Source organism: Salvelinus alpinus, chromosome 30 (assembly GCF_045679555.1).
Source record: "Salvelinus alpinus chromosome 30, SLU_Salpinus.1, whole genome shotgun sequence".
Taxonomy (NCBI): domain Eukaryota; kingdom Metazoa; phylum Chordata; class Actinopteri; order Salmoniformes; family Salmonidae; genus Salvelinus; species Salvelinus alpinus.
In genome coordinates, this window is record NC_092115.1 from 13,186,407 (window position 1) to 13,204,348 (window position 17,942).

At 43.6% G+C, this 17,942-nt stretch overlaps 1 protein-coding gene across 2 annotated transcripts in view; it reads left to right on the forward strand.

Moving 5' to 3' along the window:
* The window catches only part of cpdp (CPD photolyase), a 24,501-nt gene extending 6,784 nt beyond the window's left edge, over positions 1–17,717 (forward strand). For both annotated transcript variants that reach the window (XM_071376326.1, XM_071376327.1), the window contains exons 8-10: positions 4,730–4,851; positions 9,153–9,312; positions 15,726–17,717. In XM_071376326.1, the coding sequence (XP_071232427.1) occupies positions 4,730–4,851; positions 9,153–9,312; positions 15,726–15,874 (431 nt within the window). In that variant the 3' untranslated portion in view covers positions 15,875–17,717. The remainder of the gene's footprint in view (positions 1–4,729; positions 4,852–9,152; positions 9,313–15,725) is intronic.
* The last annotated feature ends 225 nt before the right edge of the window (positions 17,718–17,942 follow it).

Here is a 17,942-nt window from a genome sequence, read left to right on the forward strand (position 1 = left end):
TCCCTGAACAAAGGGGGGGTCAAAATGAAAAGTAACAGTCAGTTTCTGGTGTGGCCACCAGGTGCATTAAGTACCACAGTGCATCTCCTCATGGACTGCACCAGATTTACCAGTTCTTGTTGTGAGATGTTACCCCACTCTTCCACCAAGGCACCTGCAAGTTCCCGGACATTTCTGGGGGGAATGCCCTAGCCCTCACCCTCCGATTCAACAGGTCCCAGATGTGCTCAATGGGATTGAGATCCGGGCTCTTCGATGGCCATGGCAGAACACTGACATTCCTGTGTTGCAGGAAATCACGCACAGAACAAGCAGTAGGGCTGGTGGCATTGTCATGCTGGAGGGTCAGGTCAGGATGAGCCTGAGGGAAGGGTACCACATGAGGGAGGAGGATGTCTTCCCTGTAACGCACAGCGTTGAGTTTGCCTGCAATGACAACAAGCTCAGTCCGATGATGCTGTGACACCGCCCCAGACCATGACGGACCCTCCACCTCCAAATCGATCCCTCTCCAGAGTACAGGCCTCAGTGTAACGCTCATTCCTTCGATGATAAACGTGAATCCGACCATCACCCCTGGTGAGACAAAACCGCGACTCGTCAGCGAAGAGCACTTTTTGTCAGTCCTGTCTGGTCCAGCGACGGTGGGTTTATGCCCATAGGCGACGTTGTTGCCGGTGATGTCTGGTGAGGACCTGCCTTACAACAGGCCTACAAGCCCTCAGTCCAGACTCTCTCAGCCTATTGCGGACAGTCTGAGCACTGATGGACGGATTGTGCGTTCCTGGTGTAACTCGGGCAGTTGTTGTTGCCATCCTGTACCTGTACCGCAGGTGTGATGTTCGGATGTACTGATCCTGTGCAGGTGTTACACGTGGTCTGCCACTGCGAGGACGATCAGCTGTCCGTCCTGTCTCCCTGTAGCGCTGTCTTAAGCGTCTCACAGTACCAACATTGCAATTTATTGCCCTGGCCACATCTGCAGTCCTCATGCCTCCTTGCAGCATGCCTAAGGCATGTTCACGCAGATGAGCAGGGACCCTGGGCATCTTTCTTTTGGTGTTTTTTAGAGTCAGTAGAAAGGCCTCTGTAGTGTCCTAAGTTTTCAAAACTGTGACCTTAATTGCCTACCGTCTGTAAGCTGTTAGTGTCTTAATGAACATGCACCTTTGGAACGGTCATTAATTGTTTATGGTTCATTGAACAAGCATGGGTGTTTAAACCCTTTACAATGAAGATCTGTGAAGTTATTTAAATTTTTACTAATTATCTTTGAAAGACAGGGTCCTGAAAAAGGGATGTTTATTTTTTTGCCGATTTTTATATTTTTCATAGCTGTCTATTTATCACCACAAATCAATGCTGGCACTAAGACTACATTCAACGAGCTGTGTAGGGCCATAAGCAAACAAGAAAATGCTCATCCAGAGGCGGTGCTCCTAATGACCGGTGATTTTAATGGGAAACCGATGCGTTCTACCTAATTTCTACCAGCATGTAATCTGTGCAACCAGAGAAGGTGGTCAGATGAAGCAGATGCTAAACTACAGGACTGTTTCGCTAGCACAGACTGAAATATGTTCTAGGGTTCATCCAATGACATTGAGGAGTTTACCACATCAGTCACTGGCTTTGTAAACAAGTGCACCGATGACGTCGTCCCCACAGTGACTGTATGTACATATCCCAACCAGAAGCCATGGATTACAGGCAACATTCGGGCTGAGCTAAAGGCCAGAACTGCTGCTATTTTTTTCCCCTTTTTTTGCACCTGGAATGCTTTTCTAGCAGTCTTGAAGGAATATGCTGAGCACTTGTTGGCTGCTTTTCCTTCACTCTGCGGTCCAACTCATCCCAAACCATCTCAATTGAGTTGAGGTCAGGTGATTGTGGACGCCAGGTCATCTGATGCAGCACTCCATCACTCTCCTTCTTGGTCAAATAGCCCTTATACAGCCTGCAGGTGTGTTGGGTCATTGTCCTGTTGGAAAAACAAATCATAGTCCCACGTATCGCTACAGAATGCTGTGGTAGCCATGCTGGTTAAGTGTAACTTCCAAAATAAATCCCAGACAGTGTCACCAGCAAAGCACCATCACACCAACTCCTCCATGCTTCACGGTGGGAACTACACATGCGGAGATCATCCGTTCACCTACTCTGTGTCTCACAACGACACGGCGGTTGGAAACAAAAATCTCAAATTTGGACTTGTCAAACCAAAGGACAGATTTCCACCGGTCTAATGTCCATTGCTTGTGTTTCTTGGCCCAAGTGAGCATCTTCTTCTTCTTCTTGGTGTCCTTTAGTAGTAGTTTCTTTGCAGCAATTTGACCATGAAGGCCTGATTCACGCAGTCTCCTCTGAACTGTTGATGCTGAGATGTGTCTTACTTGAACTCTGAAGCATTTATTTGGGCTGCATTTTCTGAGGCTGGTATGGTTGAGGCTGGTAATGAACTTATCCACTGCAGCAGAGGTAACTCTGGGTCTTCCTTTCCTGTGGCGGTCCTCATGAGAGCCAGTTTCATCATAGCGCTTGATGGTTTTTGCGACTGCACTTGAAGAAACTTTCAAAGTTCTTGAAATGTTCTGTATTGACTGACCTTCATGTCTTAAAGTAATGATGGACTGTCATTTCTCTCTGCTTGTTTGAGCTGTTCTTCCCATAATATATTTTTATTTATTTAACCAGGTAGGCCAGTTGAGAACAAGTTCTCATTTACAATTGCGACCTGGCCAAGATGAAGCAAAGCAGTGGTACAAAAATAATAACACAGAGTTACACATAAACAAACATTCATTCAATCACACAATAGAAAAGAAAAATTGAAAAATCTATGTACAGTGTGTGCAAATGTAGACGAGTAGGGAGGTAGGCAATAAATAGGCAAAAATAATTACAATTTAGCATTAATACTGGAGTGATAGATGTGCAGATGATGATGTGCAAGTGGAGATACTGAGGTGCAAGAGAGTAAGTAATAATATGGGGATGAGGTAGTCGGGTGTGCTATTTACAGATTGGCTGTGTACAGGTAAGCTGCTCTGACAGCTGATGCTTAAAGTTAGAGAGGGAGATATAAGACTCCAGCTTCAGAGATGTTTGTAATTCGTTCTAGTCATTGGCAGTAGAGAACTGTAATGAAAGGCAGCCAAAGTAGGTGTTGGCTTTGGGGATGACCAGTGCAATATACCTGCTGGAGCGTGTGCTACGGGTGGGTGTTGCTATGGTGACCAGTGAGCTAAGGCGGGGCTTTACCTAGCAAAGACTTAGATGTCCTGGAGCCAGTGGGTTTGGCAACGAATATGTAGTGAAGGCCAGCCAATGAGAGCATACAGGTTGCAGTGGTGGGTATTATATGGGGCTTTGGTGATAAAACGGATGGCACTGTGATAGACTGCATCCAATTTGCTGAGTAGAGTGTTGGGGGCTATTTTGTAAATGACATCGCCGAAGTCAAGGATCGGTAGGATGGTCAGTTTTACGAGGGTATGTTTGGCAGCATGAGTGAAGGAGGCTTTGTTTTGAAATAGGAAGCCGATTCTAGATTTAATTTTGGATTGGAGATGCTTAATGTGAGTCTGGAAGGAGAGTTTACAGTCTAACCAGACACCTAGGTATTTGTAGTTGTCCACATATTCTAGGTCAGAACCGTCCAGAGTAGTGATGCTAGTCGGGGGGGAGGGTGAGGGCAACAATCGGTTGAAGAGCAGTTGTACTAGCATTTAAAAGCAGTTGGAGGCCACTGAAGGAGTGTTGTATGGCGTTGAAGCTCGTTTGGAGGTTTGTTAAAACAGTGTCCAAAGAAGGGCCAGATGTATACAGAATGGTGGCGTCTGCGTAGAGGTGGATCAGAGAATCACCAGCAGCAAGTGCGACATTTACATTTACATTTAAGTCATTTAGCAGACGCTCTTATCCAGAGCGACTTACATATACAGAGAAAAGAGTCGGCCTGAGAATTGAACCCTGTGGTACCTCCATAGAGACTGCCAGATATGGACTTGGTCTTTTACCAAATAGGGTTATCTTCTGTATACCACCCCTACAATGTCACAACACAACTGATTGGCTCAAACGCATTAAGAAGGTTAAGAAATTCCACTAATTGACTTTTAACAAGGCACACCTGTTAATTGAAATGCATTCCAGGTGACTACGCCGTGAATCTTGTTGAGAGAATGCCAATAGTGTGGAAAAAATTTGGTTGCTACTTTTTAGAATCTCAAATATAAAAAATATTTTGATTTGTTTAACACTTTTTTTTGGTTCCTTCATGATTCCACGTGTTATTTCATAGTTTTGATGTCCTCACTATTATTCCAGAGTGTAGAAAATAGTAAAAATAAAGAAAAACCCTGCATTGAGTAGGTGTGTCCAAACTTTTGACTGATACTGTCTATGTTCATATCTACCTCAATTACCTCGTAACCTGCACAGCGACTCGGCACTGGTACCCTGTGTATAAAGCCAAGGTATCCTTACTCATGGAGTTTTTATTATTACGTGTTATTACTTTTCTTTCTCAATTTTCTTTCTCTCTGTTTTGTTGGGAAGGGCCCGTAAGCATTTCAAATAACATTTGATTAGTATCTACATGGTAGATTATGTGCAGGGTCTTAGACATTGCAACAATTTAAAGTCCATTGTGACATTTTTAAAGGGGAAGTGATGTTTCCGTTCTGTTTTGCTAAGTTAACATTAATGATCCTTGTATTTGATCTAGGTGCAAATGACTGGGCCCAGAAAACGTTGAAAGATCACACCAAAGACCCCAGGCCATACGTCTATACCCGCGAGCAGCTGGAGAAAGCCCAGACCCACGACAAGCTCTGGAACGCAGCCCAGGTATCATTTACAGTACTGACCGCCCATAGACTATCAACATGCAAACCAGCCAATTCAGCAGTTCTCAGAACAACAACAAGACTTGTATTTATTTCTTAACATAAATCATGTAATAAAATCTGCATTTTACACTTTTATCCAAAGCAACTTATAATATCGTGAGTGCATGAAAACCACTCCAATCACTTTGACACATATGAATGCACTCACTGCTGTAAGTTGCGAAGGATAAAAGGGAATTTTCGACTTCCCTCTGGTGTCGTTTCCTGCTAACCGTTTGGCTGTTTAGCAATGCCCAGAAACAACTACACCTTAGGGAAGTCAAAAAGAAGCTCAGTCTTCAATAAAGTCAACTCACTGCCGGGCTGACCCATATGATACAATTGTTATGTCGATAAGCTCTTGGTCGACTGAGATTGCTACTGCTCGACTGAAGAAATCAACAAAAATAATCATAGTGTACAAGACACCTGTCTGAGTGGACTAATCCATTGTGGAGGCCGTGGGGATGGCAAAGTCCATCACGCTAAGACGTGCACTACTGAACTTGTACATGATTATATTACATAAGAACAATGGCGCAACGCTAATAAACATATTATTTTTTAACAAATGCGCTTTCTTCCGTGTTGGATAGCGGTCGCTGTCCGCGGTTCTGAAACAAACGCGCTGTTAAATTGGCACGTTTTCCTAGACCATGTTGCTATGTGCATAGTAGCAAAGTTACCCAGCATATTGGTGTTGAGAACAATGTGGTGGAGGCAGCAGTGAAGTTGAGAAGAAAACAGCCCTTGCCTTAATTGTCTAAGAAAAGTGAGGAGAGAGAGAACCCCAACTTTAATTAGGTCTATAATCAAAAGCCTAACTGTTAAATGTGCCTGGCTTTAAATCATCCATATACACATGGCCAAAAGTATGTGGACACCTGCTTGTCGAGCATGACATTCCAATATCATGGGCATTAATATGGAGTTGGTCCCCACTTTGCTGCTTTAACAGCCTCCACTCTTCTGGGAAGGCTTTCCACTAGATGTTGGAACATTTCTGCAGGGACTTGCTTCCATTCAGCCACGAGCATTAGTGAGGTCGGGCACTGATGTTGGGCGATTAGGCCTAGCTCGCAGTCTGCATTCCAATTCATCCCAAGGGTGTTAGATGGGGTTGAGATCAGGGCTCTGTGCAGGACAGTCACGTTCTTCTACACCGATCAACAAGCCACTTCTATATGGACCTCGCTTTGTGCACGGGGGCATTGTCAAGCTGAAACAGGAAAGGGCCTTCCCCAAAGTTGGAAGCGTAGAATCGTCTAGAATGTCATTGTATGCTGTAACATTTCCCTTCACTGGAACTAAGGAGCCCGATCCATGAAAAACAGCCCCAGACCATTATTCCTCCTCCACCAAACTATACAGTTGGCACTATGCATTGGGGCAGGTAGTATTCTCCTGGCATCCGCCAAACCCAGATTCGTCCGTCGGACTTCCAGATAGTGAAGCGTGAGTCATCACTCCAGAGAACGCATTTCCACTGCTCCAGAGTCTAATGACGGCGAGCTTTACACCACTCCAACTGATGCTTGGCATTGCGAATGGTGATCTTAGGCTTGTGTGTGGCTGCTCAGCCATGGAAACCCATTTCATGAAGCTCCCGACAAACAGTTTTTGTGCTGACGTTGCTTCCAGAGGCAGTTTGGAACTCTGTAGGGAGTGTTGCAACCGAGGACAGACTATTTTTACGTGCTTCAGCACTCAGTGGTCCCATTCTGTGAGCTTGTGGCTGATCCGTTGTTGCTCCTAGATGTTTTTACTTCACAATAACAGCACTTACACTTGACCGGGGCAGCTCTAGCAAGGCAGACATTTGACGAACTGACCTGTTGGAAATGTGGCATCCTATGACGGTGCCGCGTTGAAAGTCACTGAGCTCTTCAGTTAGGCCATTCTACTGCCAATGTTTGTCTATGGAGAGTGCATCCCTGTGTGCTTTTTTTAATACATCTGTCATCAACGGAAAAAGACGAATCCACATATTTGAAGGGTTGTCCACATACCTTTGTATATATAGTTTATATCTACAGAAATAAGACAGATCCTGCTTCTGTTGCCAGTTTGAATGTTTGTTTAATAGCCTACTGATTCCATGAGCACGAAGCCTCACACAACCACAACATGTCGCATAAACAATTTCACATTCTGCTATTTTCAATCTTTGCTATGCTGTAATAAAGGCTTTGCACTTTTCTTTCTCTCAATAGAACAGCCTCTCTCACTTATTTATTTAGTGTTTACACTGTTCCAAAATGTCCGAAAAAATATTTATAATAAACACCCAACTTTTTCTTGATGTTATTATTATAATCAGCATAAATAGTAATGTCATTATTAGTGTTAGTATAGCAGCCTTGTATAACCACCATCCACCTGTAAGCCTAAGAGCGCTTCATGTTTAGTCTTAATACCGTAACTTACTGAGGCCTATATTTCAAGACTTATATAGGCTTCTGTGTCAGTCATTCATTGGTTATTGTCATCACACAGCATACGAGTCATTCGTGATTTTAAATGCAATCAAGTCAAATGTTTGTCATAATTATTTCATAAAACAGTTCAGTTAAAGCATCAAACAAGCTCAGTGCATATAATTGATTTGTTACGTTACAGCCTTATTCTAACATTGATGTTTTTTTCTTTTTTATCAATCTACACACAATACCCCATAATGACAAAACAAGTTTTTAGAAATGTTTGCAAATGTGTTCAAAATAAACAGAAATACCTTATTTACATAAGTATTCAGACCGTTTGCTATTAGACTCAAAATTGAGCTCAGATGCATCCTGGTTCCATTGATCATCCTTGATGTTTCTACTATTTGATTGGAGTCCCCCTGTGGTAAATTCAATTGATTGGACATGATTTAGAAAGGCACACACCTATATAAGGTCCCACAGTTGACAGTGCATGTCAGAGCAAAAACCAAGCCATGAGATCGAAGGAAGTGTCAGTAGAGCTCCGAGACAGGATTGTATTGAAGCATAAATCTGGGGAAGGGTACCAAAACCATTCTGCAGTATTGAAGGTCCCCAAGAACACAGTAGCCTCCATCATTCTTAAATGGAAGACATTTGGAACCACCAAGACTCTTCATAGAGCTGGCCGCCCGGCCAAACTGAGCAATCGGGGGAGAAGAGCCTTGGTCAGGAAGATGACCAAGATACCGATGGTCACTCTGACAGAGCTCCAGAGTTCCTCTGTGGAGATGGGAGAACCTTCCAGAAGGAGAACCATCTCTGCAGAACTCAACCAATCAGGCCTTTATGGTAGAGTGGTCAGACAAAAGCCACTCATCAGTAAAAGGCACATGACAGCCCGCTTGGAGTTTGCCAAAAGGCACCTAAAGGACTCTGATGATGAGAAACAAGATTCTCTGGTCAGATGAAACCAAGATTGAAGTCTTTGTCCTGAATGCCAAGCGTCCCGTCTGGAGGAAACCTGGCACCATCCCTACAGTGAAGTATGGTGATGACAGCATCATGCTGTGGGGATGTGTTTCAGCGGCAGGGACTGGGAGACTAATCAGGATTGAGGGAAAGATGAACGGCGCAAAGTACAGAGAGATCCTTGATTAAAAACCTGCTCAGGAACTCAGACTGGGGCGACGGTTCACCCTTCATCAGCCAAGACAACACAGGAGTGGCTTCGGGACAAATCTCAATGTCCTTGAGTAGCACAGCCAGAGCCCGGACTTGAACCAGATCGAACATCTCTGGAGAGACCTAAAGATAGCTGCACAGCGACGCTCCCCATCCAACCTGACGGAGCTTGAGAGGATCTGCAGAGAAGAATGTGAGAAACTCTCCAAATACAGGTGTGCCAAGCTTGTAGCGTCATACCCAATAAGACTTGAGGCTGTAATCGCTGCTAAAGGCGCTTCAACAAAGGACTGAGTAAAGGGTCTGAGTACTTATGTAAATTTAATATTTCAGTTTTTTTTATAAATTCGCTAAGATTTCGAAAATCTTGTTTTTGCTTGGTCGTTATGGGCTATTGTATGTAGTTTGAGGGGGGAAAAACTATTAAATCCATTTTAGAATAAGTCTGTAACGTAACAAAATTTGGAAAGTCAAGGTCTGAATACTTTCCGAATTCACTGTATATGAAAAAATACAAGTTTTTACATTTAGACTAATCAATTGGTTGAAAGAACAGACAACTCTCGGTCAACAAAGATATTTTTTTTGGACCGGGACAGCCCTATATCACTGTAAATAAGTTCTCCATCTTGTATCCTTCCTCCTGTAGTACCAGATGGTGATTGAGGGTAAGATGCATGGCTTCCTAAGGATGTACTGGGCCAAGAAGATCCTGGAGTGGACCTCCTCACCAGAGGGAGCGCTCTCCATCGCCATCTACCTCAACGACCGATACGAGTTGGACGGGCAGGACCCTAACGGATTCGTAGGTAAGTGACTCACTGGTGGTTGGTTCAATTCTTACCCAAAGCACCTATTATTTTGGTGTATGGCCAGGTTCCATTTCTGCACCTAGCCCCTTCCTACACCCCTTCAATGTTCCTAGATCTGATAGAACTGGGTAGGTGAAAGCAAGGTTAATTGATAGGTGTACGGGCAGACCTAACTAACACGTCATCCCATTGAATTTTCCTTGACCTGGTGGAGGTGCAGCTTTTTACTGATAATAAGTCTAATTTGTCATTTGTCCACGAGACCTTTTGACCGGATAGAAATGGAGCTAGCAAGGTAGCATATAGATAGATGGATCTGGGAGGTCATAAATAATAATACCCCTGCCTGCAAACCCAAATGTCCCCCTGGGGATCGTAAAGTTTGATAATGCTGAGACGTCTAGCAGTCTTATAAGGTAATGTTGACGCATCTATGTCAATACATCTTACAAGGTAATGTTTTGTTACGGAATTTTGTCAACTCCAAATACCTGATGTATACTTAGAATGCACGTTTGTTCTGTGCCAAATAGGAAGGTCTGTTCTCTCCACTAATGCGCACTGTCTCCCGCCAATTCATATGCATTCATTGTGTCAGTTGTTTGTCAATTCCTTGTTAAATATACAGTATCTAAAATGACCGTTAATGTCAGTAATCTATAATATTTGGACACGGTAAGTTATGTTAATACATTCATACCATTCTCATTCCCGAAGTGGAAATGTTTGTAGAGTTCACAAACTGCAATACACTCATTTGAAAGAAGTTTTTTTTTTTTTCATTCTGTTTACCAGTTTAGTGTCTATCTTCATTGTCTTCTTTTGGAGAGCATGTGTCCAGTTTCTCTGTCTTGTTAATGTTTTGTGACCGCGTGTGCACAGAAGTATCTGACCTGACGCATCAGGATAGGTGTGGCTTATTGTATTTAGGTGCCTGTTTGGTAGGCCTGCATTGCGATTTGGTCCCAAATAGTGATTTTACTTGCGATTTATAACTCAAAACACTGGGGTAAACTGTTGGAATCCTAGGAATAGAATCATCATTCTAATTTAATGGTTGGAGTACAATGGGAACTTGGAATGCAGTTTTGTTTAGCAGGACAACGAATGAAAAAGTCAGGGTAGGAACCAAAGTGTTGGTCAGTGTTTCCCAGGGGACCCTAATTAGATTTAAATAGATGGATACATTCCGACATAGATTTTAGAATATTCTGTACCTTTTCCTCTGATTTTAAGAGAAAGATATTCAACAAACAGTGCTGATTTACTCCACCCCTGTTACCGGCCTATATTAAATACATCCGGCGCCGAAACGAGATGGCCGCCTCGCTTCGCGTTCCTTGGAAAATATGCGTTATTTCTTACATCGGTACCCCAGGTAATCTTAGGTTTCATTACATACAGTCGGGAGGAACTACTGAATATACGATTAACGTCAACTCATCATCGTTCCTACCAGGAATATGACTTTCCCGAAACGGATCCAGTGTTTTGCCTTCCACCCAATACAATGGATCTGATCCCAGCCGGCGACCCTGTGCGACGCCGTAAAAGGGGCAAACGAGGCGGTCTCCTGGCCAGGCTTCGGAGACGGGCACATCGCGCTCCACTCCCTAGCATACTACTCGCCAATGTCCAGTCTCTTGACAATAAGGTTGATGAAATCCGAGCACGGGTAGCATTCCAGAGAGACATCAGGGATTGCAACGTGCTCTGCTTCACGGAAACATGGCTAACTCAAGAGACGCTAACGGAGTCGGTGCAGCCAGCTGGTTTCTTCATGCATCGCGCCGACAGAAACAAACATCTTTCTGGTAAGAAGAGGGGCGGGGGGGTATGCCTTATGATTAACGAGACGTGGTGTGATCATCATAACAACACACAGGAACTCAAGTCATTCTGTTCACCTGATCTAGAACTCCTCACAATAAAATGTCGACCGCATTATCTACCAAGGGAATTCTCTTCAATCATAATCACAGCCGTATATATTCCCCCCCAAGCAGACACATCGATGGCCCTGAACGAACTTTATCTGACTCTTTGTAAACTGGAAACCACACACCCTGAGGCTGCATTCATCGTAGCTGGGGATTTTAACAAGGCTAATCTAAAAACAAAACTCCCTAAATTCTATCAGCATATCGATTGTGCTACCAGGGCTGGAAAAACCCTAGATCATTGTTATACTAATTTCCGCGACGCATATAAGGCCCTCCCCCGCCCCCCTTTCGGAAAAGCTGACCACGACTCCATTTTGTTGATTCCAGCCTACAAACAGAAACTAAAACAACAAGCTCCCGCGCTCAGGTCTGTTCAACGCTGGTCCGACCAATCTGATTCCACGCTTCAAGACTGCTTCGATCACGCGGATTGGAATATGTTCCGCATTGCGTCCAACAACAATATTGACGAATATGCTGATTCGGTGAGCGAGTTCATTAGGAAGTGCATTGACGATGTCGTACCCACAGCAACGATTAAAACATTCCCAAACCAGAAACCGTGGATTGACGGCAGCATTCGCGTGAAACTGAAAGCGCGAACCACTGCTTTTAACCAGGGCAAGGTGACCGGAAGCATGACCGAATACAAACAGTGTAGCTATTCTCTCCGCAAGGCAATCAAACAGGCTAAGTCCCAGTACAGAGACAAAATCGAGTCGCAATTCAACAGCTCAGACACAAGAGGTATGTGGCAGGGTCTACAGTCAATCACGGATTACAAAAAGAAAACCAGCCCCGTCGCGGACCAGGATGTCTTGCTCCCAGACAGGCTAAACAACTTTTTTGCCCGCTTTGAGGACAATACAGTGCCACTGACACGGCCCCCTACCAAAACCTGCGGGCTCTCCTTCACTGCAGCCGAGGTGAGTAAAACATTTAAACGTGTTAACCCTCGCAAGGCTGCAGGCCCAGACGGCATTCCCAGCCGCGTCCTCAGAGCATGCGCAGACCAGCTGGCTGGTGTGTTTACGCACATATTCAATCAATCCTTATCCCAGTCTGCTGTTCCCACATGCTTCAAGAGGGCCACCATTGTTCCTGTTCCCAAGAAAGCTAAGGTAACTGAGCTAAACGACTACCGCCCCGTAGCACTCACTTCCGTCATCATGAAGTGCTTTGAGAGACTAGTCAAGGACCATATCACCTCCACCCTACCGGACACCCTAGACCCACTCCAATTTGCTTACCGACCCAATAGGTCCACAGACGACGCAATCGCAACCACACTGCACACTGCCCTAACCCATCTGGACAAGAGGAATACCCATGTGAGAATGCTGTTCATCGATTACAGCTCAGCATTTAACACCATAGTACCCTCCAAACTCGTCATCAAGCTCGAGACCCTGGGTCTCGACCCCGCCCTGTGCAACTGGGTCCTGGACTTCCTGACGGGCCGCCCCCAGGTGGTGAGGGTAGGTAACAACATCTCCACCCCGCTGATCCTCAACACTGGGGCCCCACAAGGGTGCGTTCTGAGCCCTCTCCTGTACTCCCTGTTCACCCACGACTGCGTGGCCATGCACACCTCCAACTCAATCATCAAGTTTGCGGATGACACTACAGTGGTAGGCTTGATTACCAACAACGACGAGACGGCCTACAGGGAGGAGGTGAGGGCCCTCGGAGTGTGGTGTCAGGAAAATAACCTCACACTCAACGTCAACAAAACAAAGGAGATGATTGTGGACTTCAGGAAACAGCAGAGGGAGCACCCCCCTATCCACATCGACGGGTCAGTAGTGGAGAAGGTGGAAAGTTTTAAGTTCCTCGGTGTACACATCACGGACAAACTGAATTGGTCCACCCACACAGACAGCGTCGTGAAGAAGGCGCAGCAGCGCCTCTTCAACCTCAGGAGGCTGAAGAAATTCGGCTTGTCACCAAAAGCACTCACAAACTTCTACAGATGCACAATCGAGAGCATCCTGTCGGGCTGTATCACCGCCTGGTACGGCAACTGCTCCGCCCACAACCGTAAGGCTCTCCAGAGGGTAGTGAGGTCTGCAGAACGCATCACCGGGGGCAAACTACCTGCCCTCCAGGACACCTACACCACCCGATGTCACAGGAAGGCCATAAAGATCATCAAGGACAACAACCACCCAAGCCACTGCCTGTTCACCCCGCTATCATCCAGAAGGCGAGGTCAGTACAGGTGCATCAAAGCAGGGACCGAGAGACTGAAAAACAGCTTCTATCTCAAGGCCATCAGACTGTTAAACAGCCACCACTAACATTTAGCGGCCGCTGCCAACATACTGACTCAACTCCAGCCACTTTAAAAATGGGAATTGATGGAAATTATGTAAAAATGTACCACTAGCCACTTTAAACAATGCCACTTAATATAATGTTTACATACCCTACATTACCCATCTCATATGTATATACTGTACTCTATATCATCTACTGCATCTTGCCATCTTTATGTAATACATGTACCACTAGCCACTTTAAACTATGCCACTTTATGTTTACATACCCTACAGTACTCATCTCATATGTATATACCGTACTCTATACCATCTACTGCATCTTGCCTATGCCGTTCTGTACCACCACTCATTCATATATCTTTATGTACATATTCTTTATCCCTTTACACTTGTGTGTGTATAAGGTAGTAGTTGTGGAATTGTTAGGTTAGATTACTTGTTGGTTATTACTGCATTGTCGGAACTAGAAGCACAAGCATTTCGCTACACTCGCATTAACATCTGCTAACCATGTGTATGTGACTAATAAAATTTGATTTGATTTGATTTGATATTAGAGCAAGAGTTTGCTAGCAAGAGTTTCCCTAGCTCGGTAGATTTAGCTACCCAGTTAGCTAGCGATTAGCATTGGGGGCTAACCCCCCCAAAAATGTAGGCCCTTTTGCAGCATGCTAAGATCAACCAACTAATGTTTTGCAGAGAGAAAGTTACACAATCAAGTCTACAAAACATTAAGAACACCTGCTCTTTCCATGACAGACTGACCAGTTGAATCCAGGTGAAAGCTATGATCCCTTATTGATGTCACTTGTTAAATCCACTTCAATCAGTGTAGAAGAAGGGAGGAGACCGGTTAAAGAAGGATTTTTAAGCCTTGAGCCAATTGAGAAATGGATTATGTATGTGTGCCATGCATAAGGGGGCGGCAGGTAGCCTAGTGGTTAGAGCGTTGGACTAGTAACCGAAAGGTTGCAAGATCGAATCCCAGAGCTGACGGTGAAAATCTGTCGTTCTGCCCCTGAACAAGGCAGTTAACCCACTGTTCCGTCATTGAAAAAATATGCCTTCATTGAAAATAAGAATATGTTCTTAACTTACTTGCTTACAGTTAGAAAAAGGTTTGCTTTCCAAATGTCAGCATTCAAAAGACAAAATAAATAATAACCCCTTAAAATCAGGCAAAACCTGTCTTAACCAGAAAGCCCAGGTGGAGTCTACTAGGCTCAGATGCAGCCTCCCCATTTAAGTTATCAAAAGAACATACCCAAACGGTAGAGTTGCACAATTAATCAAAATTGCGATAGACATGCGCAATATCCATAATCGCAAATCTGCGATATTTTTTAAACGCCACTTAGCCGTTAGCCATCTTTAACGCCCGTTTATTTTACTTTTGATTTATTGCTTGAGTTGACGGAGATCCCTCTCCATCTCTCCTCTTTAGGCCGGAGATCCCTCTCCATCTCTCCTCTTTAGGCCGCTTCCCAATACCACACACACCAAGCTCTGCCCCCTGTCACTCAAGCAGGCAGTTCCTTGTGTTCCAGATTTACTCTGCATGCATTGACCAAACGGCATGCAGTCAACATATTTTTCCAAACAAGAACGACGTAGCTTTTCACTTTGCTTCTTAATTTAAGCCCACGTTCTCTACACAGAGTGTACAACACATTAAGAACACCTTCCTAATTCACCCTCCTTTGCCCACAGAACATCCTCAATTTGTTGGGGCAAGGTGTCAAAAGCATTCTATAGGGATGCTGGTTCAAGTTGACTCCAATGCTTCCCACAGTTGTGTCAAGTTGGCAGGATGTCCTTGGTGTGGTGGACCATTCTTGACACACGTGAAACTATTGAGCGTGAAAAACCCAGCAGCACTGCAGTTCTCGACACAACCGGTGCGCCTGGAACCTATTACCATACCTAGTTCAAAGGCACTTAAAATCTTTTGTATTGCCCATTCACCTTATTTTAATTTAAAAAAATATATATATTTTTTACCTTTATTTAAATATATTAACTTGTACATTTATCACTGTCATCACCAGCGCTGTGTAAATTAAACCAACATCCATTTGCACCTCTACCTGCTTGCCTCGTGCTGAATCTTTGTTCTTACGACTGCTACCATGTCTGTTTTACACTGCGACGTTTTTTCCCCCCAACCCTCTCTATATCTCTGTAGGTTGTATGTGGTCCATATGTGGGGTCCATGACCAGGGCTGGGCCGAGAGACCCATCTTCGGAAAGATACGGTACATGAACTACAAAGGCTGCACCCGCAAGTTTGACGTGGCACAGTTTGAGAGGAAGTACTGCCCCAAATACCTGTAATGAGGATGGGAGCAGAGGCAAGTTGGGTGAAGAGTGTATAGACTCTGGGAGCCATAATATCCCATACCTGGGTCATATTCGGAAGAGCAAAACGTATCAAAATGTTGTTCAATGCAATAAGGAAAATAATCCTTTCTTATTACACATTCAGGTGGTCCCTCCGTTTCATTCTGTTTTGTTTGTTTTGGTGCCTAGTGAATATATGCCTGTTCTCGAGCCTACTCCAGACTTTAAGATGGGGTCAAGTTCGGTACAGCACATTTCTTTTTATCTGTGTTCTTATTGTTCAGGGCCCGTATCCACAAAGCATCTCAGAAAAGGTCCTAGGAATCCTGTTCACTTGTTTTAAGAAAACAACAACAAACTACTCTTAATTCTTGCCTAATATGTTGGCATGCATAATTTATTATATATATATTTTATTTGACAAATTCTGATATTTTTCATGTGAAAGGCATTGCACGGAATCATACAGTATGATGGTTGTTAAAAGCCGAATTTTGATTATAATATTACTGTTATATCAACACACTCATCTCTCCCCTTCAACGACTCTGAATCTCTTTTAGCACAGTAGGCATCAAGTCACTTGCCGATAATGTTGCCTAAAACATTTTGAAAGGCCTATCACCAAACACATCTCTGTCAATTGCCAAACTTATAGGCATGCCCAATTTAGGGATATTGCACTCCAAAGGGACATCTTGATATAACATGTAGGTTAATGAAATAGTCAAAAATAAAAATGTGATAATTTATTAGCCTAGTGGTTATAAGTATTTAGGCATATCATCATGTGAATTAGGCCTTGTGTAAAATCATTGTCAAAAGCGCAAGAGATACCTACTGTTGCATGAAGGTCTAGATTATTTATGGGTTGATCGTATAGAAATATCAAACCATTCTTTCAACTCCAGATGAATTGCTTGTCTATGGCGCAGGAACCACTGACTCACTGCTCTTTACTGTTATCAAGACACCTGCTGGTAACTCTCTGGTAACTGGTTAGGACAGCTCATGAGGTCTCCTAAATATCTGCCGACTAGGTGGGACTCTTATGACTAAAGAGGCTTCACGCATAGCTTTTATTTTTACCCATGAGAGTAGGAGAAAAATGTCTTCATTCTCAGCACTTGCGACCTATGTTCTACTCTGAGACGCTTTGTGGATACGGGCCCAGGTAGTACCTCCCCGTTTCACTCTGTTTCAAAACGTTTTCCCCCTAATGAGCACAGCTGGAGGTTTTCAGCCACAGCATGCTGCTATTTCAGGTTTTTATAACTACATGGACTGCAGAAGCAATGTATACACACACAACTGTAAGTCGCTTTGGTTAAAATAATCTGTTAAATGGAACATACTGTAGCTATATCAATGTGTGGTTGGTTGGGAAGCAGATCAAACATGTCAAATAGGATGTCAAACACTCTTCTGAGGTCAAAGGTAATAATACTCCATTTTATTTGTATCTGGTATTTAAGTGACTATACAAATTATGCTAGTGTATGTACATGTATTATGGTTTTGCGTGATTTGATTTTCTTTGGCTTGTCAAGAGCATCACTGATGTTTTATTTCACGTGTATTTCCTAGTGTTATTTTGGTAACACTTTCCTTGACACCCAGCGTGGTAACACTTATGTAGGTGTCATAACCAGCCTTAAAGTAACGCAATATATGTCACAACACGTGTAAATATATTGGTCATGACAGTGTTATGACGGTGTCATAACATGTTATGACGCTTGGTGTTAAGTAAAGTGTTATCATTATTTTTTTGTGTCACAGTTGTTTTACGAAGAGATTAGCATTATGCGTTGAATAAAGTTGTCATTTGTTTTCAGTATAGTGTTCTGTGTCCAATAAATGATTATTCTATAATGTTAACCCAACATCAGCTCTTATATAAGATTTGTAAAACTTCAAAACCTGATGAATTCACAGCTGAAATATTTTCTCTACAATAATTGTCATATCCCAAAGCCAGTCTCATTTCAGAGCTAAACATAGTATAATCAGCTGTAACCAAGGTGATCAGCGATCTTCAGGATGCACAAAAAAAGAGCAT